General features: G+C 45.4%; 1 protein-coding gene across 1 annotated transcript in view; it reads left to right on the top strand.

The window, feature by feature from the left end:
* The window catches only part of LOC142588747 (uncharacterized), a 31,826-nt gene that overhangs the window by 1,605 nt on the left and 8,656 nt on the right, over positions 1–21,565 (top strand). The window contains exons 2-5 of the mRNA XM_075700565.1: positions 2,716–3,586; positions 4,154–4,226; positions 8,389–8,611; positions 15,727–15,877. Coding sequence (XP_075556680.1) covers positions 2,716–3,586; positions 4,154–4,226; positions 8,389–8,611; positions 15,727–15,877 — 1,318 coding nt within the window. The remainder of the gene's footprint in view (positions 1–2,715; positions 3,587–4,153; positions 4,227–8,388; positions 8,612–15,726; positions 15,878–21,565) is intronic.

The raw sequence follows: 21,565 nt of genomic DNA, 5'->3' as shown, positions 1-21,565 counted from the left end.
TGGGAAAATTAATCCACGGCCCTTGTTGTGATTGCCGAGAGATGGCGTTGCTTTCAGAGTTCTCGCAGGAACAATGAAACAGTGCACCTAGGGGCCACAATGAATATGAGGTGGTCTGTGGAATTAGGAAAGGAGTAAAAATTCCAGTACTAACGTTCGCAAATACCATTCCGCGCTTGAATCAGATATCTTGTCGGGGTTGGAAGTTAACGAAAGATCGGTAAGGACTGCCTTGGGGAGCCCACGGTAAAACCACGAATGAGGCAGTGTAAGGTAACATGGTTTGAACCTTCTTTGATGTCAGAGAAGCACAGAAAAAAGTTAATGTTGAAAAAATTACTGAGGAACATGGATCAAAATAATGAGCAGCTAAAGCGCACAAATATCTGTACCTGAAAAGCGTAGACACAAAATGGAGGGAGAGGGCAAGAAAGCTGGCAACCACATTCAGGGTAATTGAAAGTGTAAATAGATAACCAAAAGTCGTCAGAAAGAAAATGAAGGTAACAGACAAAGTGAATTGGATTCAAAGAATGAAAAGAAAAAGAAGACCACGGATATTTAGAAGAACAAGAAGAAAGAAATTGGAAGTGAAAATCTGTACACCAGCACAAAGGCCAGTGCATTGTTATCTGAGGCTCGAGCTGGTTGTCAAAGGACAAAGATTTCTCGCCGCAAATATTCGCAACAAGATGAGACATTTGTATGCCGCAGCATAAATGGAGAGGCCACTCAGGTCATCCTAATGGCATGTGAATGGATTCATTCAGTGAGACCCGTAGGTAACGTACAACTTCCAGGAGCGTTTGAATTTGAAGTGGACGGAAGCATCAACCGGTCAGTAGTCGAGATAAGTAAGATACATTTAAGAGTATTGGTGAAAAAAAGTAGGGAAGAGATTGATACGACCGGATCCGTTACAGGAATAGGTAGGGGTACAAGGAAGAAACGGATGTTTTGAGGCCGTAGGCTGAAAGCTTTCAGTTTTCGCGGGGGGGGGGGGGCTGGGGCTCGACCACTTTTGAATGTTGTTTTGAATGCGAAACCCTTCCCATCTTGTAATATATATATATATATATATATATATATATATATATATATATATATATATATATATATATATATATATATATATATATATATATATATATATATATATATATACAGAGTACAAGATGGGAAGTCTTGGTGAATGATAGTTGGGGCACCCTCAGTAACCGAAATGGGGCCAAGTTGGATTCACTTGAAATCAGAATCAGCAGCAGTCATGCGCATGAGCGCTTATACTCGAACTCACAGAAAACAAAAAAAAAAGACAGAGAGAGGCTGCAGTTCCGCCGGAAAGGCGAAGCAGTATTAGTGATAGCGAAGTATACGACAATTACCCGCAAGAAGATTACAATACCGAGAGACGCCGCATTCTATGTGCCGGGAGAGGACTCAGGCTGTGAAATTGAACTGTGTGCTGATATCAGGTCTTGTAAATTCACATATAAGGCCGTCACGTCAGTGCACAATTCTTCGAGGTCACACGAAGTCTGTTCAAGTGCAAGAAATTTATATATATATATATATATATATATATATATATATAGACTTAAAGACCAAGACTTAAAGAAAGAGCAGTAGCATTACTCGAACGAAACATAGTGCATAGTATTTCCAGTATAGTGGTGTAGCGGTCAGTAATTATTTCGTTCCTGAAATTCATTTTGGCAATTGCAATTAGTTATCTAATTCGAGAAATACTGTCCTAATTATCAAAGTGTCAATGAGGCATTTGTAGGCAACCCAGGCACCCCCAAATGACATGTAGCTGCTCTGTTTTCAGCGACGTACCAGTTGCGTGCAATTTTTCTGACTGTACAAAAAATCTCCCGAAATATGACAAATACCGCGTGACTGGGCTCCCACCCGCATCATGAAGCACCACCCTCAAATAAGCTGATTGAAAGAAACTGCATTGCCTGTCGCAAATCCGAAGAGACAGCGTATTACTTTGCCATGGTACGAAAGGAGCACCAACAGGAGATTTCGCGGCTTTGCAGCTATTCCTTCCTCTCTAAGTCACACTTATTAAACGCCTCTCAAGGCAGACTGATCACATTGATTACAAAATGCCCTTGATAACGTGGCCGAAGCATCGCTCTGACCACGCACGAAACGCGAAAAGCAATTCAACAGGCAATTCAATCGCACCAAGACTGATGCCATAAGCTATTAACCACAATAAAATTTTGGGTTAAGGTCGAAGCAAGTTAAAAGAAACGTCAGATGAGGTGGGCGACAAAACTGTGGCAATGGTACATGTTAGGGGGTGGTAGGCTTCGGGCAGGCTGGGCTCAAGAGGCCGGGTAGGCGGGGAGGCTGGGCTCAGCCCCCCCCCTTCTCCCCCGTAAAGCTCCGGAGGGGGCTTGGTATTTATGCAGGAAATACCACTAAATTGAGCCGAACCTATCTCAGCCTAATATTTTCTTTTGGTATCATTTCTACCTGGTCGACAGAAAGGTCTGTAGAGAATCTATAGGCGCCGTACCTTCAGGCGACACACGGGGCTAACACCCCTTCACTTGTAATGCGATTCTAAAGTGTTATCGTCGTTTGTAAAGAATTGTTAGTGTCATGTTTGTAAAGGATTGAATTGGAATATCTGATTTTTTGCAATATTATATACCTCGATATTTAGCGTCTGTTTTGGTGCTGGCATTTTTACAGATTATACCGACACGCCCACCGCAAGCCCGGAGGCCCAGCGCGCCTCCTGCCGCCGGCCCCGTGGCCCAGCCCACACCCCTTCCTACCGAAGGCTCTCAAGCCCCAAGCCCCCTGCCTCGGCCAGTGCCCCCTCCTACTCAAAGCTCTCGATCCCCAGCTCCAGTGGCCAAACCCACGCGCCCTCCTCCTCAAAGCTCTCGAGCCCCCACTCAAGCGGCCAAACCCACGCCCACTCCTACCCAACGCCCTCGAGCCCGAGCTCCACCGGCCAAACCCACGCCCCCTCCTACCCAACGCCCTCGAGCCCCAGCTCCACCGGCCAAACCCACGGCCCCTCCTACCCAACGCCCTCGAGCCCCAGCTCCACCGGCCAAACCCACGCCCCCTCCTACCCAACGCTCTCGAGCCCCAGCTCCACCGGCCAAACCCACGCCCCCTCCTACCCAACGCCCTCGAGCCCCAGCTCCACCGGCTAAACCCACGCGCCCTCCTACCCAACGCCCTCGAGCCCCAGCTCCACCGGCCAAACCCACGCCCCCTCCTACCCAACGCTCTCAAGCCCCAGCTCCACCGGCCAAACCCACGCCCCCTCCTACCCAACGCCCTCGAGCCCCAGCTCCACCGGCCAAACCCACGCCCCCTCCTACCCAACGCCCTCGAGCCCCAGCTCCAGCGGCCAAACCCACGCCCCCTCCCACCCAACGCTCTCAAGCCCCAGCTCCAGTGTCCCAACCCACGCCCCCTCCTCCACAAACCACTGGAGCCCCAGCTCCAGCGGCCAAACCCACGCCACCTCCTCCTCAAAGCACTCGAGCCCCAGCTCCAGTGGCCCAGCCTACGCCACCTCCCGCCCCGCCCGCTATTTCTCCCAGTAAGAAACGTCGCGATAATGGCCGGCGTCACATGGCGACGAATGATATTTACAATAGGGTTCCGGCTTCTCCGGAAACGTGTTAGCCTGTGTGGTACACCGGATTACGGATGCGGGGAGGGTAATATTAGAGCTGGTAGCGACATCTTGGGACATTTGGTCCAACTACAGCGCACTCGAAACATATTTATTGCGATTAGCATTCTTTGGGAAATCCCCCCAGTTCGCGGATTGCTTGTGTGCCGGTCTGTTTATTCGTTTATCCGCATGCAATCATTATTTCCCGCCAAGTTAACTTGGGCCGACCATCGGGCTGCCGAGCTCAGAGTCGTGGGCTCGGAACCAACTGTCGGAGTAACTTAATTCGGCAACTGGGCATGCAACACCGGTTATGTGCGGCTCCTCAAAGACCCTATTTCATGCCAAGTTGGGTCACTGGGTTTGTTGCATTGGGTATTTGCCGCTCTTGAATGAATTTCTATAATGACAACTTCTGTCATTAGGCAACTGCCTCTGGGTAAGTGCCACTCTTCAATTAACGTCTTTCTGGTCCACTTTCGTGAGTAGGTATGTGCTGCTGCGTATGCGCCCATCCTTAATAAACCTCTTGGGTCCGTGTCAGCTGGTGACGCCAACTTGGGTCAGTGGTTATGTGCCACAAGTTGTGTGCCACCCTTCAATAACAAAAAAATTACGGCAGCACCAATATCACGATGTCTGTCGACGTTAATGCGTTACCTTTGAATCAATATAGCGGCACGGTTTACTGCCACCGTCAAGACGAGGTAGATGTGAAGCGTGTGCTGCAGCGTAACTTGTCTTTCGCGCTACCCTAATAACACGCGCCGCGATCTAGAGTCACCACCAAGTAGCCTGCGCATGACTTCCGAAATGCACGGTGCCTGAGAAACGCGTCATGCAGCAACCAGGCTTCGCTAGTGCGCTTCATTCTGGGGACGCTGCGCCATCTAGTGGCACTGCCGCGAAATTCACCCATGACCTCCGAGACAAGAAGCGTGACGCGCCAGCGTCTTCAAACGCTGAGAATTGTTCCCTTGCCGGGACCCACTCATTGGCACATACTGTTGGGACTCGGGGTAGCGCTTAGGCAAGGTATCATTTGGCCATAGGGATCAGTAGGTCCGGGAGTAGTATTGAAAGAGGGGTTTATTTTGTATTATATGCATATTGAAAGAAGCAGTCAGATTCTAGTCAGGAGACGCATGCTTGCAGTGGTGAGGACGCTCATGTCAGCAGACGTCTTTATCATGACTAGAATCTGACTACTTGTTTTAATATGTAAATAACATAAAATAAACACCTTTTACTCCCACTCCCTGACGTAGTCATCCCTGTGCCCGAAGGATTATTTGCTCTAACACTACCCCGAGTCTCAACAACTGGTGGCAGGGGTGGGATGCAACCTGCAGCCAACGCCGGTCGCCGTCATCTGACTCCCAACAATACTCAGCAATTAAAATTGGCGAGAGGGTCATTGAAAAGTCGCACATACCTAGTGCCTTCATGGCGCTGCTCGCTAGAGCATTGGCGTGAAATGCATTCTTTGAAATGCGGCACAAACGCAGCGCATTTGTTGCGCAGCCTGCTAATGCGGCAAGTTGCCGCCCCCGAGGAAGCCTTGTGACGTGGGTTTGATGGCGTTCATGATCGGAGAGGCTTAAGCGATCTTTTTCGTCATTGAGGAGCGGCACACTCTTGGAGGCAAATACCTACCGTGCTGTACAGTCGCGATCAATTTGAAAGTGATCGCTCGAGCGGCGACCAAAACTAGGAGCAGCGCCACGTTACGTCATAACCGTCGGTCGAGAGGGAAACATCAGATAGCTCCCCTCTCTCTCTTTTGGTGTTCCCTGAAAAGCTGTCACTCCCGTCACCGTTCACGACATAACCTGCGAATTCATTTCGATTGCGTTATGAGCCTTTGCACGGAGGCGTCATTGTGAGTCAAGATGAGGAAGCGACGCACACAGATCATTGCCATGAAAGCGAAACAAACGCAAAAATGTGGCGAGTATGTCTTGGGGGTGATGGCTGCAGCCCGGAAGAGCATAATAGGGGAAGAAGGCAGCGCAAGTTTTATGTTTGCAGTTCAGAAATATGCCGCTATGCTGCTTGGAAGGCCCGCCGGTCGATGCTCGCGCGATCACCTTCAAATTGATCGCGACTGTACATTTCGAAGGCCCCGCGCAGGCTTCGCAGGAGCAGCGCTAGATGGCGCCGGTTGTCCTTAGGGAAGCGCGAAAGAGGAATCTCGCTGCAGTTCGCGCCTCGTACACAAGGTACTTCAACGGTATTGATTCAATGGTAAGCGCATTAGCGTCGAGTCATCGTGTGGTACATATATATATCGTCTTCGATGTGGGGTTGCTACATGGCGCAGCGAGGTCCTGAGGGAAGCACGAGAGGAGCCTAGTTGCATGCGTGTCTCGTACACGACGCGTCTCGGCGGTGGCTATAAGGCGTGTCGCTACAGTGTTTCAGTGCTTAATCGCAATGACGTCGACATTCGCCGCGAGATACGTTATGCGAAATGTTTGCGTAGCGACAGTGTTCTCGTCGAACAAGAAATCGAGAAAGGACTGCTAACCATTAGCTCGCTACCAACTCTACGCCACTATTCTGGTAGAACATATTAGCTGTATCCCGCGTTTATTTTGTGCACCTGGTATCCGAGATCGGGCCGTGCGTGTGCCACGCAATCTAGGATATCATTACTGTGGAAAGTTGGGCTAGTTGGTGATTAATCATCATACCTTGCCGGTGAAGCAGCGCACAGACAAGGACACAGTGAAGACCCACAAGAGAAGACGGCACTCGCTGCCGACGTCGTCTTGTGTGTCTTCACTGCGTCCGTGTCCGTGCGCTGCTTCAACAGCTAGGATGTCACGTCGTGTGCTGTGCGGTCAAACTTCGTGTCACAAGATGTCGCTATCAGCGCCAATGCTGCTGTGCTCTACACTCGCGGAGTGACAGCATCAGAGTTGGAAATATTCCGGAATCGTCCCAAATGAGCGGTTCCGCGAGAAATAGAATGGGGATAAAATTGGAGCCCGAGAAAGGAAGTAGGAGTGGAACGGGCTCCCAGCCCTGGAATGGTAAATGTTGAGTTTAAGCGAGGTTACAAATACGATAAATATACTAGTTAGAATAAACATGGCGATTGTATTGGGTTTTAAATTTTTTGTCAGTACCTTCTCTTTGACTAACTACGTATCGGTTAGTCTATCTGCCGCGAGAATTAATTATAACACAGTATTACACGTATATTATTATTTGGAAGACCGAGAACCCTTTCTGTGTTACATGGTAGAAGTATGCATTTAATAGCAGCCACCTATCTTTGAAATAATGCTTCGATTTAGCAAGAGCGTGCATGGCCTACCACTCTAGTATGGAGATCGGATTCGACGTCGTGAACAGTTTCATTCTGAGCGAGTCCCCGGGGGCTGGGAGCCCGCGACACGCTTTCTTCCTTTTTTTTTCGCACCGTCGAGTGTCCAGCGCACTCGTTAACAGATGATCAGAGATGTTTTCCCGAAAAAATAAAGTGGAGCCTTAAACGTGTCGCTAAATGAGAAACGAAAAGATCGCCTTTCAAAATGGAGCAATGCGTTTCGTTTTTATCTTAGTCACAAAAGCGACGGAATAAGGTAATGGATGCATGACATGCCGAGCAATGTAGGAATATTTTGTGCTTTCGGTTACTGGAATAGAAATAGTTTCCGAAAAATAAAGTTTTTTTAAAATGGCGGTTTTTATTCAAGACAAACCTTGTTTGCATCGCAGCGTGCGATTCAGTGAAGCACCTGACTGGTGGGCAGCTAAAGTGAAGCGAACTGCAGCGGTTACGAGCAGAACGCTGCTCGCCAGTGCTTGGGGCATCGACGCACAATGTTGTCTAAAGTTAGCGTCACGTTTGAATTTCAAGCAAAACAGAGATCTTTTCTGTCTCTTAGTTTTTCTTTATATAGAAATTCGGGAGGGGCTTTGGAAAAGGAGACCACATGGATGGATTTCACCACAAATTGGCATGTTTTGCAGAGAGTTTGATCGCAGGAATTGTACGTGTTTCTTCAGTAACGTCCTATATTCGCGACTTCTAAAAACACCGACGCAGTCTGAAGAGCAATGCAATGAAATCTTCATGAAAAATAAGCACTTTATATAAAAGTAAAGGACTGGTATAGTAAATTACTGACTTTGTACATCGAACGTTTCATGAACTAGGAAAGTCTACTCCATCTTGTACACGTGTCAATGAAACAAAGTTTGTAATGTCTAGGTCCTGTACTGACCATGCAGGCGCTCTACCATCAGAGTGCTCGCGCAATGCTTATTTTAGGCCTAATGCTATAGCTTTCTCCACAGACTGGCAGAGAGATGTTTGGCAAATCTGAAATTGTAAAGTACTTCTGTGAAAAAAAAACGATATTACAGAGATTACATGCAACGACGGCTTCCACAAATCGCAGGTCACATTGTTTGTCCTAGTGGGAAGGAATTCTATTGCGGCGTTGTTAAGACTTCGAAATTATGTATTTAGTTTGTTTGTGTTTGCGGGGGAGGGGAGGTGAAATACTAAACAATTATGAAGAGAGCGTTTTTTTCATTGAACTGTGGAAGTGGACTGGATCAGCGAGTCCATTCCAGGAGTGACAATGCTGAAACGCTAAACCAGTCCGAGGAGTTTAATGTAGTGGAATTACGGGGCTCCCCCCACTCTACGACAGAGTGGCAATAGAACGCGGTGACCCACTCCGCAAATTTGCTTCTATGCGCAGCCACGACCACGCCTGCTCCTCTCATGTGCTCGGTGTCTGAGACGGCCACGCTGTCCATACAGTATCCGGACGACAGCCTGTGCGACATCCTCATGTACACACACGTTCACGCCGTAGACAACATTGTTATGGCGGTCGACGACTTGGTGAGCTTCGATACGTTCACCTCGGTGTGCCGCTCACGATATTCGAAGACCACCTGTGGCCTTTCGTTCGACTCACGGTGAGTGCTCCATTTCGGCAAAGCCAAAAGCCGCGTAGCGCCGCTAACACCATGGAGGAAGCGTACACGTTCCTGAAGTGCACCGGGATTTAAAGTTGATGGAAGCACCGATCGATCGGCAGTTGAGATAAGCGAGAGGCGATTAGAGCATTGGTGGAAAGAATCGGGAGAGAAATTGGTGGGACCGGTTTTCGTTACCTGCCTAGGTAACTGAACAAGGTAGCTATAGAGGTTTTAAATACGGTAGGAAAGGTCAGGGAGACACAGACAAAATGCTAGGCTGGTAAATACCTATGGCTTACTTGATTAACTCCAGCAGGCTAGGTGACTATCTTTCGCCCTCCCTCCCCCGTTTCGATGGGGGTGTTAATAAATTATCGTCAAAAAAGAAATAAAATGGGGGGGGGGAGCATTACGCCACTCAGCCCCAGCCAACTCTGCGCGAAGCCAATTGCCTTTGCTTTCGCTTCCTCAAAAAGTCTGTCCAACAAGTGAGCCTGCGCTCGACGGAATAGGCTCACATGTGCTTGATTCTCTGTAGGCTTTAATCGGCGCTCACTTGTGTGTGCCAGCCCGACTATCATAGGCGTATCTACCGGGGGGGGGGGGGGGGGCAGGAAGCAAGGGCGGCACTTCAACCCTCCCCCCTGTAAAAACGAGGGGGGGCAGTATTTCATTTGTGCCCCCCCCCCACGCACACTTTTGAAAGCGCGTACTGGCACTTTCGGCCAAAAGTCCACTAAAACTACAGCTAAATCTACATTTTCTTTTTTAGTAGAGTGAACACATAAGTGATGCTTTTTTTTAATATCCATATCCCTGCTTGGACAACGACGATTACACGATACAAGTAAACCGAAAATGATTAGGCCTCTTGTCCTGCATTATGAGAAATGTTGGGATTATGATATTCCTGATGAATTGACCCCAGGTTGCCAAAAGAACCACAACCTCGTGCCCTCGTGGTACGATTTCACACAGGTATGTGACGGGACATTAACACATCTAAAGAAAAGAGACACCCCACACGAACAGAGTATACAAGAATTCCGCTCTCTTCAGGACTAATATCAAAATTACATGGAATTTTAGACTGATGGCCATAAACCAAAAGAACACGGGGGTTTGGGTGCCGTAACGGGAAATTGGGAAACAAATATTCGATTACCGAAACATGCCTCTGATTTCACTGCAGGAGTTTATGCTATATGGCTTGTAGTTACAAAGATTATCACTGACCGTCACAGAAATACAGTCGTATACACTGATTCCTCAAGTACACTATCTCTACATCTAAAATCCTTGTGTGAACCACTGAAAGTTGGCATTTAAAACATGGTTGCTCTTAAAAAAATTGAGTTCAATTCGTTTCTGCTGGGTCGCAAGCCATGCTGGGATACCGGGAAATGAAGCAACTGATAGATATGCATCGATGGCAGCGGACAAAGGCCTAACAAGCACAACACTTCCATATAAAGATAGTATCCCGGCAATTAGGAAGGCCTTACTGTCAAAATGGCAACACGAATGGGACCATTGTTCAGATAAGCTACATCTTACTAAATCCGTACTTGGTGACTGGAAGTTGTGCAACCACCAGGAGCGGTTCTTCGAAGTGTTTTTATGCCGACTACGCCATTGAGCACACACACCTCACAGACAATTATTTACTTACGAAAGAAGACGCCCCAACATGCGAGAAATGCCACGAATCACTAAACGTTATGCGTATGTTACTGACACGTACACATATTGAAGTACACAAACGAAACCTTTTGCATCATTTATATGAATTACGCATACCCTTACGCCCTGCGTTAACTTTAGGAGTTGATCTGATAGTCCCATTACCTGACGTGCGTAAGTTTCTCGATGACACTGGCATTTTACATAATGTATAGATAAACGCAGCCTTTTTCTTCTTGAATTGGATTGCATAGCCTATGCCGATTTTGCGCTGCTAAACCACATTTATATACTAACAAGAACGATTGTCATTTGGGCCTTCTTGGACGCCCTGTAGCGAACGACGCGTGGAATTCGCCGTAGAAGCTCGCGTTGCGGATAACGCCTGGCGCTGGCCATTTCCCGCCCTAACAAACTTGTCAGCTTGCGCATCTTGCATCATGGCCAGTTTTTGAGGACCGCTATATCCGTATTCTAAAACACAATCAGCTTGTTACGTTTAATCTGTGGCGGAGGGGGAGGTCCGGACAAAGTATTAGAATCAGCCACGCCCAGAGAGAGAGAAGGGAAGAAAGAAAGGCAGGGAGGTTAACCCGACTGAGTCCAATTTGCCACCGTACACGTTGGGAGGGGAACGCGGAGTGAGAGAGAGAGAGAGAGAGAGAGAGATAACATGAGTCTATACCGCGCTTTCACATGCACTAAGTTAGGTTTAGGATGTCTATAATCGGGCACTCAAGTCTGTTGCCTTCAGGTAGTGAAAAAACGCTCGAACTGCTATCTGGGCTAATAAACTGTGAGGCCAGGCTCCCAACATCTTTGCTTCTGTAAATGGCCTGTCATCCAGTCTATTCAAGGCACACTGGAGAGTCTTACGTTGGTTATCAAAGCGAGAACAGTGGCACAGAGGATGACTGATGGTCTCTTCACATTTGCATTTAGCGCACATTGGTGAGTCCGCCTTTCCAATAGGATAGCTTTAGGAGCTATTGAATGCTACTCCTACCCACAGCCGACACAGCAGTGTTGCGTCACGTCGTAAAAGGTTTGCTGGTGATATAAGTTTCAGTGATGGGGTGCAACGACTGGTGTGCTTTACGGCCGGAAATGGTTGGATTATCAAATGCTGGAACAATCGGATCTGTCCATTGCAGCGTTGAAGTCTCGGTACCTTATCACCATCAGAAATATAATCAAACCTCTTCCAGGTATAATTGTCGAATTGCATTGTGTAATCACGGCTTATCGTAGATATGCTCGTGACAATGACCTTGGTCGGACTCGCAGAGCCATTTCAATATCTGTAAAACACTGACTTGAGTTATTTCTAAAGGCGTGTCACTTCGGATTGACAATTTCATTTTCAGGCTGCTTATAAAATAAGAGCTGCGCTATTAGTTGTTTCCCCGCAGGAGCAAACAGAGCAGATATTTCATATTTGGAGAAAATGACGGCCACTTTTGGGTGATATGCACCAAAAATTTCCACTGTGTAGGTTGCTTATATACTCTGAAAACAGTAACTGAATGGTCGCATTATCGAACTTTTTATGTGTTATACACAGTGTTTGGCTGTTTTCCCCTGTATCCTCGGTAAAATATACGGGGCACGACGTTTCTGTTTATTCGACGCACAAAATTTTGCGAGTGACGAGCGATCTATGATTATTCTGTGTAGGTTCAATGCAGCCTTTGTAGAAAGTTACTAATTTAAGCGTTATAGGGCGTGATACTGCCGGTAATCTAAGTGTTTCCTAGACTCCTAAAAGAACGCACGAGATACCGATGTGAAATTCCGTGAATATGGGAAAATGTTAAGCTTAATGCGTTGCGAAAGTTTCAATTTCCTGCTTTATGTGCAAGTGTCGCAGATAATTACTAAACCCTCCTTTTTTTCGTGTGTTTTCGGGAAACACATTCATTGTCGAGTTACGATCGACTGTCCGTAAGTGTGTGAAATTTAAATAATTTATCCCAAGGTGCTCGAGACTCCATATAGAAAGCAAGTCAAGGTGAAATAACGACTGCAATCTCTAGTGACCCATCATAATTACATAGTAATTAAGTATTCACTTATCGTACAGTCAGTCATGCTACGTTTCTTCATTAAATGTATTCAATCGCCCGCTCGAATAACATGCACAGGTTAATTATCGGGCGCAAGCTTTACAACCAGGGAAGAAGTAATCTTTCGCGATTACTACCGAAATGCCGCCCTTCAGACGTCCCGCCAAAGACGGTAATGCCTTCACGAAATCGGTTGTTTGAAGCGATACGTTTCACTCAGAAGTGAGATGGGCGTACTTCAAGAATGAAGAATGTTCAATTTACTAAAATCTTAATGTTCATTTCTGTATTGCTTACAACAACTGCACAGTAAGGGCAAAAATAAGTCGCGTTCACAAATGTCTACGCTGTGACTGAAGGGACATTACAAGATTCGTAGTTTGTCTCGCCGTTGTCCCCGTTGAGCAAAACAAGGTACCTTGTTTATATCTAGTCAAAATCAGGGGTTTATTAGGAATAAAATGTAGGCAGTGTTTCAAATGGATGGGTTAAATGCACATTTTTCAGCATAGAATGCGTATACAAGTGGCCCATCTCGTTATTAGTCTTTATAAGCGGTGTGAGACGGCTACGCTGGCATGATTACAACTGAGATCAAATTTTGCGAACACAAGGGGAACAATACGCTAAGTTTATGTGCGATATGGTAAATACGTGTTCATCAAATACAGCGTAAAAATATTGTAAGCGAGTGTTCAAAATTATCATGCTGCTGCTATTAGCTGGATTTCCTAGTGTCCCAGGAGAACTTTGCTTTTTTGATACCTTATACTTTGAAGAAGTAGGCAGCATTTTAAGTGCAATGTGTCGCGTAGTTTTAACCTTTCTGGTTTATTGAGATGTGTTACGAATAATTATTGAACCCTCATCTTTTTTCTTCGTATTTTTTTTGTGCATGATATATTAGTTTCGCCTGGTGTCCTCGCTGAACTTATGGAGGCAGCTTCGTTATGTTTAGTGACTGTTAGGAGAAGTTAATGGGCGATATGTAGGTTAAGTTCAATACAGATGGGTAATGGGGGCTTTCGCAATAAATTACGCATGCTAGCACTCCAGAGTGTTTAAGCGTGTCTAAGAAGCGGGAAAGACTTATCGAGCGCGCTGCCCTGACAAAACTATAAAAGCCGCCAAGACCAAAGTTAGCGAAAACTGGTAGCACACTATGCATACTTTTTGGGCGAGGTTAAATGCGGTTGGATCAAACACAGCCTTTCTAAAAAAATTTCATGTTCAAACGTTAGAGCATGCGATATGGCCGCTATCAGCTTTGCTACCCAGTGTCCCAACATAGCTATATATAATGTGCAAGAGGTTTATATGTTGTGGAAAGGAGAGAGGCGACATGTTAAATGCAATGTGCGACAAAATTTTTACGTTTCTGGTCTGGTTAGACGTGTTGCAAATAATTAATGAGCCGTCTTTGTTCTTTCCGTATTTTCTAGCGTCATAACACGCTCGTGCTTAGTTTCAGGGATGTCCTTGGTGAACTAAACAAGACATTTTTCTTATAGTAGGTGAAAATAAAGGGCGCGTTATGGGAAATATGAAGATAGACTTCGAAGATAGGGGACTAATTATGACATATGAAGCATGTAAGCTATCCCGAGCTTTATGAATGTGTTTTGCGAACGAAGAATTTATCCTGTTGCCCTGGTAGAACTGTGAACTTGACCTTTTTCAAATAAAGCGGAAATTGAGCTGGGGGTGGGGGGTCATAAAGCAATAAAGCATTGCGTAACCCACTCACCAAGTGTAGTGGTGATTTTGGCCAGATTCACTGGACATGCATTGTAGAAGGGCCGGGATGGCGATTCGATATTTTTTTGTGGGAATTCTGCAAGTTTTTACGTTGGTTATACGTCGTTGCGCATAGCCTCGACAATGCTATGACCTAACCGAGTGATACATTTATGCTGCAGACTTACGAGTACAAGGTTTTGTCGAATTATTCAAATTCTCTGTAGCAAATGCGCATTTTATTTGCACTGTACTGCTGCTACTGGGCAAGATCCAGGAGCACTTTGAGGCACTCATTTCATTTTGTGCCTCTATCATTTCGAGACTTGATATAGTTGCAATAGATATATGAAAATTCATATAATTTATGTAGCCCCATGGTTAACAGAGTGTGATAGACACATAGGTCCCTGCTGTCTGTTAAATATAACTGACCAAAGCATTTCCAGGCTATTTAACCTACTGAAATAGTAATATATATATATATATATATATATATATATATATATATATATATATATATATATATATATATATATATATATATATATATATATATATATATATATATATTGTGGCCTGTATATTTTGCATGTTCAGCAAGGGGACCTGAGGCCACGTGTCGTTTACGATTACTAAAACATGTCTTAGTTTGCGAGTTTCACTATTTCTAGAGTGAAGGTGAATCTGACCCTCTCTCGCTCTTTATATATATATATATATATATATATATATATATACATACATAAAGCGGTTCGATTAGCCGTGGCTGAGCTTCCTAGGGCGGCCGATTGCGATGAGAGTTCTTGTCGCGGTCAAGGAAACGTTCCCGACTGCGGCTCTCTCCTGCACCGTGGAGAGAAATCTCGTACCCGTGTTTCTCTTCCTTCAACCGTAATGATGTGACTGACTGACGGTTGGGACAACCCAGTAGCTTCTGCATTGCAGACGCACTGCCGAAAAGAATCCTTGACAATGAAAAAAAAATAAAAAAAAATGGAGACATTCTAATCATTCGAACAGCACGAACGCGGGCCACTCATACGCCCTCAATACTGTGACAGCACTACGACGGCGGTGGCGCCGCCGACGGCGGGAACGCTTCGGGAGCGACCATGTGATTGGTGTAGCAATAGCGAATGACATGTCATATCAGATGACTCTTGACAATATGGCTATAGACCGACTGTGGATGCGAAGTACTTACAGAAATGTCAATTTTATATAATTGTACTATTGGAACGAATGGCCAACGGCCTAGGTTACGTTTTTACAGATTCCAGGCCACATGGCGAGGTTGAATGTGTGTGCGGGTACGTAATGAAAGTTCTTTCCCGGCCGAAATGTTATAGTGGTTGTTACCGCATTCAATACATCTCTCCATACAATTGTACCAGGCTAGCTCTTGAGGCGAATTATTCCTTTTTTCCTAAAGATGGCCTACTGCGTAACTCAACTACTATGCGAAATGCCGCTACTGCTTAGAATAAATTATTACAGCTTCTAGTTCAGATAAAAAAAAAAAGTGCACGAGGGCGTGCAGAGAGATGCCAATCGAAATTCACGCTTCTCCTCATGCGGTGACTTGGAGATATGTGGTGACTTGAGCGCTTTCTCTCCTTGCAGCTTCATCACGCCGGCGAAGTTGTCGACCGAGCTATGGAGGGAGGTTGTCCGCTTACGGAAGTCGAACGTCATGCATTTGGGAATCCTCAATATGTACGACAAGCCCAGCACGGTCCGCGGCTATGCTGCCAACGCGGACGAAGTTCTCAAGGTATGAAATATCTTTTATTGATGCGTTAACTGTTTGGGTGTCGAAGCGGAGATAACTGTGTGTTAAGTGTGGGAAGCCGTTCACTTTGTAGAGGTCAATACAGCATGGAAGGAACTCAGAACAACGTGTATGTATGTATGTATGTATGTATGTATGTATGTATGTATGTATGTATGTATGTATGTATGTATGTATGTATGTATGTATGTATGTATGTATGTATGTATGTATGTATGTATGTATGTATGTATGTATGTATGTATGTATGTATGTATGTATGTATGTATGTGCTTGTTACAAGACGATCAATTTTAAGTCCTATGGAGTGTTCAAGGGTAGCATGTTGCAGATAACGTAATTCTATTCCTTGATCTGGATTATTCAGAGGCGGTTATTTCTTGCACGAGAAATGGAAACACATCTTCAACAAATTTGTTAGGCTGCTGAGCACGAGGTCGCGGGATCGAATCCTGGCCACAGCGGCCGAATATCGATGGGGGCGAAATGCGAAGTAGGCACGTCCTGTGCTACCGGGGCTAAGCAGAGAGACGAGAACTAGGAGTCGGATTCCTGATTAATAAGAATATAGCTGTTAACATACAGGAATTCTATAGCATTAACTAGAGGGTGGCAGGTCTTGTTGTGAAACCTAATAAGAGGTACAAAATGAAGGTTGTACAGGTCTACGCCCCTACATCCAGTCATGATGACCAGGAAGTCGAAAGCTTCTATGAAGACGTGAAATCGGCGATGGGTAAAGTCACAACAAAATACACTATACTGATGGGCGACTTCAATGCCAAGGTAGGCAAGAAGCAGGCTGGAGACAAGGCAGTGGGTGAATATGGCATAGGCACTAGGAATAGCAGGGGAGAGTTATTAGTAGAGTTTGCGGAACAGAATAATATGCGGATAATGAATACCTCCTTCCGCAAGCGGGATAGCCGAGAGTGGACGTGGAGGAGCCCGAATGGCGAGACTAGAAATGAAATCGACTTCATACTCTGCGCTAACCCTGACATCATGCAAGTTATGCACGTGCTCAGCAAGGTGCGCTGCAGTGACCCTAGGATGGTAAGAACTCGAATTAGCCTAGACCTGAGGAGGGAACGGAAGAAACTGGTACATAAGAAGCCGATCAATGAGTTTGCGGTAAGAGGGAAAATAATTCCACATCAAGGTAAGAGGGAATTCCACATCAAGCTACGGAACAGGTATCCAGCTTTAACTCAGGAAGAGGACCTTAGTGTTGAAGCAATGAACGACAATATTGTGGGCGTCATTGAGGAGTGTGCAATAGAAGTCAGTGTTAACTCCGTTAGACAGGATACCAGTAAGCTATCGAAGGAGACGAAAGATCTGATCAAGAAACGCCAATGTATGAAAGCTTCTAATCCTACATCTAGAATAGAACTGGCAAAACTTTCGAAGTTAATCAACAAGCGTAAGACAGCTGACATAAGGAAGTATAATATGGATAGAATTGAACATGCTCTCAGGAACGGAGGAAGCCTAAAAGCAGTGAAGAAGAAACTAGGAATTGGCAAGAATAAGATGTACGCGTTAAGAGACAAAGCCGGCAATATCATTACTAATATGGATGAGATAGTTTAATGGCTGAGGAGTTCTATAGAGATTTATAGAGTACCAGTGGCAACCACGATGATATTGGAAGAGAGAGTAGTCTAGAGGAATTCGAAATCCCACAGGTAACGCCAGAAGAAGTAAAGAAAGCCTTGGGGGCTATGCAAAGGGGGAAAGCAGCTGGGGATTATCAGGTAACAGGAGATTTGTTGAAGGATGGTGGGCAGATTGTTCTAGAGAAACTGGCCACCCTTTATACGCAATGCCTCATGACTTCGAGCTTACCGGAATCTTGGAAAAACGCTAACATAATCCTAACCCATAAGAAAGGGGACGCCAAAGACTTGAAAAATTATACACCGATCAGCGTACTGTCCGTTGCCTACAATGTATTTACTAAGGTAATTGCATATAGAATCAGGAACACCTTAGACTTCAGTCAACCAAAGGACCAGGCAGGATTCCGTAAAGGCTACTCAACAATAGACCATATTCACACTATCAATCAGGTGATAGAAAAATGTGCGGAATATAACCAACCTTTATACATAGCTTTCATTGATTACGAGAAAGCGTTTGATTCAGTCGAAACCTCAGCAGTCATGGAGGCATTGCGGAATTAGGGTGTAGACGAGCCGTATGTAAAAATACTGTAAGATATATATAGCGGCTCCACAGTTACCGTAGTCCTCCATAAAGAAAGCAACAAAATCCCAATAAAGAAATCGTCAGGTAGGGAGATACGATCTCTCCAATGCTATTCACAGCGTGTTTACAGGAGGTATTCAGAGACCTGGATCGGGGAGAATTGGGGATAAGAGTTAATGGAGAATACCTTAGTAATTTGCGATTCGCTGATGATATTACCTGGCTTAGTAACTCAGGGGACCAACTGCAATGCATGTTGACTGACGTGGAGAGCTAAAGCCGAAGGGTGGGTCTAAAAATTAATCTGCAGAAAACTAAAGAAATGTTTAACAGTCTCGGAAGAGAACAGCAGTTTACGATAGGTAGTGAGGCACTGGAAGTGGTAAGGGTATACATCTACTTAGGACAGGTAGTGACTGCGGATCCGGATCATGAGACTGAAACAATCAGAAGAACAAGAATGGGCTGGGGTGCGTTTGGCAGGCATTCTGAGATCACGAACAGCAGGTTGCCGTTATCCTTCAAGAGAAAGGTTTATAACAGCTGTGTCTTACCAGTACTCACGTACGAGGCAGAAACCTCGATGCTTACGAAAAGGGTTCTACTTAAATTGAGGACGACGCAACGAGCTATGGAAAGAAGAATGATAGGTGTAACGTTAAGGAATAAGAAAAAAGCATATTGGGTGAGGGAACAAACTCGAGTTAATGATATCTTAGTTGAAATCAAGAAAAAGAAATGGGCATGGGCAGGACACGTAATGAGGAGGGAAGATAACAGACGGTCATTAAGAGTTACGGAATGGATTCCAAGGGAAGGGAAGCGTAGCAGGGGGCGGTAGAAAGTTAGGTGGGCGGATGAGATTAAGAAGTTTGCAGGGACAACATGGCCACAATTAGTACATGACCGGGGTAGTTGGAGAAGTATGGTAGAGGCCTTTGCCCTGCAGTGGGCGCAACCAGGCTGATGATGATGACGACGAAATGCGAAAACATCCGTGTACTTAGATTTAGGTGCACGTTAAAGAAACCCAGGGGGTCGAAATTTCCGGAGTCCTCCACTACCGCGTGCCTCATAATGAGAAAGAGGTTTTGGCACGTTAAACCCCATAATTAAATTTTTTATTCAACAAATTAACAAAAGGCCACCAATTGTTTTTTGTATTCATTACTTTGCGACACGTATTGCAACTGACTAATTGTGGACGCTGAGAATTCAAGGCAAATCCACTCGGCATAAATTTCTAGAATTTAAAGGATGACGCCAGTTTGGAGATATGCGCCATCAAACTTGCCCTAAAAATGCATATTTGTTCCATTTACATATTTTTGTGTAAAGAAAAGTGTCGTTTATGCATTGAAGCACGAAAGTAACTGCAACGCCTATGTATTTCGTTCTACACTATGGGAAATATCTCGAAACTGTTGTCGTCCTGATAATTCATTTCAAGTGTACACGCCTTACGAGCTAATCGTATAGAATTCATACTTTGCAATGTGCCGTAAAGTTAGTACGTAAGACATCAAGTAGTGAATTTTTGGTAATTATTTCAATATGTGTTTCGATTTCGCGTGCTAGAAATGTCCGGGTCCTAATAATCCAGCTTAAGGATAAGAATTATGCCGTGTGCCTCAGGCGATGTTTAATAGAATATAGAATATAATTTATGGATAGGAAACACAGAGAGGTCGACCTGAGCTAGTGCGCTCTAGTCTGCTACTCGATGTATAAAAAGTCCGTAAAAGTAAAATGATCACTTCGTGTATATATATATATATATATATATATATATATATATATATATATATATATATATATATATATATATACTCACATTGGGTGTTCCGGATAGCTTGAGCCAAACATTAAAAGTATGCCGATGCCACGTAGCGGGACAGAACCGTGGTAAACTGTTTTGCCGTCGTTTCCAAGTACTCCAGTTCTCTGTTACATTAGGCCACTACAAATAATAGGTCCCTATTAATTAATCGAATTATGAAATATTATAGTTAGATTAGGTGTGCCACAGAGAAAATTGCAGAGTAACATGAAAAACTGCCGATACAGCTTGCTCTTGCTCAATGCATGCTGATTGTTTTTCCAAGCAAGAGAGGAGCCCACGATTACACGTAAAGATTGCCGCGCGACTGGCCAGGAACCTTGCCCATATACACGTCCTTCTTTCGTGCTTTGAAAAACATTTTTACTGGCACGCATTTAAAACACTTTTATGAAGCCGTGTCAAGCGAAATATCGCGAAAGTGTTTGTATCCCAAAAGAGTAATCCACCCGCAGTAGCGCGACCCCTGAGGCTGCCATCTTGCAGCCACGCTTTCTGCTCGAATATATGCAACTCTCTCACCCGCCGTTGTCGGCTGGCCTATGCCACTGATAACGTGGGCGGAGCATCGATATGATCACTGGCTAAGCGCGATAGAAAATGGCATCAGAAAAGGCATTGCTACAAAATCGCGGCTTGAAGTTCTTGCTGAGGAATCTGTAAAAAAAAAAAATATCGCGAACACTGGCGGCAGGTGGCGTGTCGCGCCCATCGCTCGGCGTCGCGTAGCGCGTGGATGCAGGAACGCCAGAAACAGCGGGTGCTGCGAATAAGCAAACTGACGACGCTCCGCGCACCCGTCACGAGCATGCGTGTTGCGGAGGTCACGTGCGCCTTTTCGCAGTTTCTTATCGCGCTTCATCAAGGGTGAGAGCGACACACCTCCGGCACTTATCAATGAGATGCGAGCCAGCCGTGAACGGTCAACCTCACCTAGATAGCACGAGGCCTGCTCGCTCCGATCCGCGACGTCCGTGATACCTGGCCCGAAATTTCCATTGCCAAGGCTGGCGTGACGAAAGCGGTGACGTCAAAACTGTGACGTCACCGTGGTGACGAACGCGGTGACGTCACAGTTTTGACGTCATGGCTTTCGTCACGCCAGCCTTGGTAATCGAAATTTTGAGCCAGTGGCACGATTTCATGGATGAGAGTGAACTGGCCTTGGGATATATAGGTGAAGTTGGAACGGTTGATTGTAAGAGTGGCTTGTAATGAAGCGGAATTTCTTTCGAGTTCACGGTCCTGCCACTTTTTTGGAGATATGGCGGCTGTGCACAAGGTGGGCAAACAATTGGGTATCAGTTGGACTGCAGCTAATCTGATTGGGGCGCACATAAAATTATGCAAATACACCATTCGCCATCCAGGAAGGTTTACCGTAAATTAACACAGTGTCGGAGTCACTCCGACTTCTTCATCAAAAATGAGATGAGGAAGCCGCATCAGAATTTTATTTATTTTCGGCTATGGGCCCTTGGTACTGCTGACGCTTGTTCCAGTCTGTATGTGCGGTGTCTGTTGATTTTACATTCTCTCCCTTTAACACATCTTCACTTTTTTTATGCAACCGAAAACGGGGGGCGTTTCGTTTCCCGAATAAACCAGCGTGGATT

This window comes from Dermacentor variabilis, chromosome 7, assembly GCF_050947875.1.
Source record: "Dermacentor variabilis isolate Ectoservices chromosome 7, ASM5094787v1, whole genome shotgun sequence".
In the NCBI taxonomy this organism is placed as follows: Eukaryota; Metazoa; Arthropoda; class Arachnida; order Ixodida; family Ixodidae; genus Dermacentor; species Dermacentor variabilis.
Note: the sequence above shows the minus strand (reverse complement) of the source record. Positions and strands in the feature narration are given on the sequence as shown.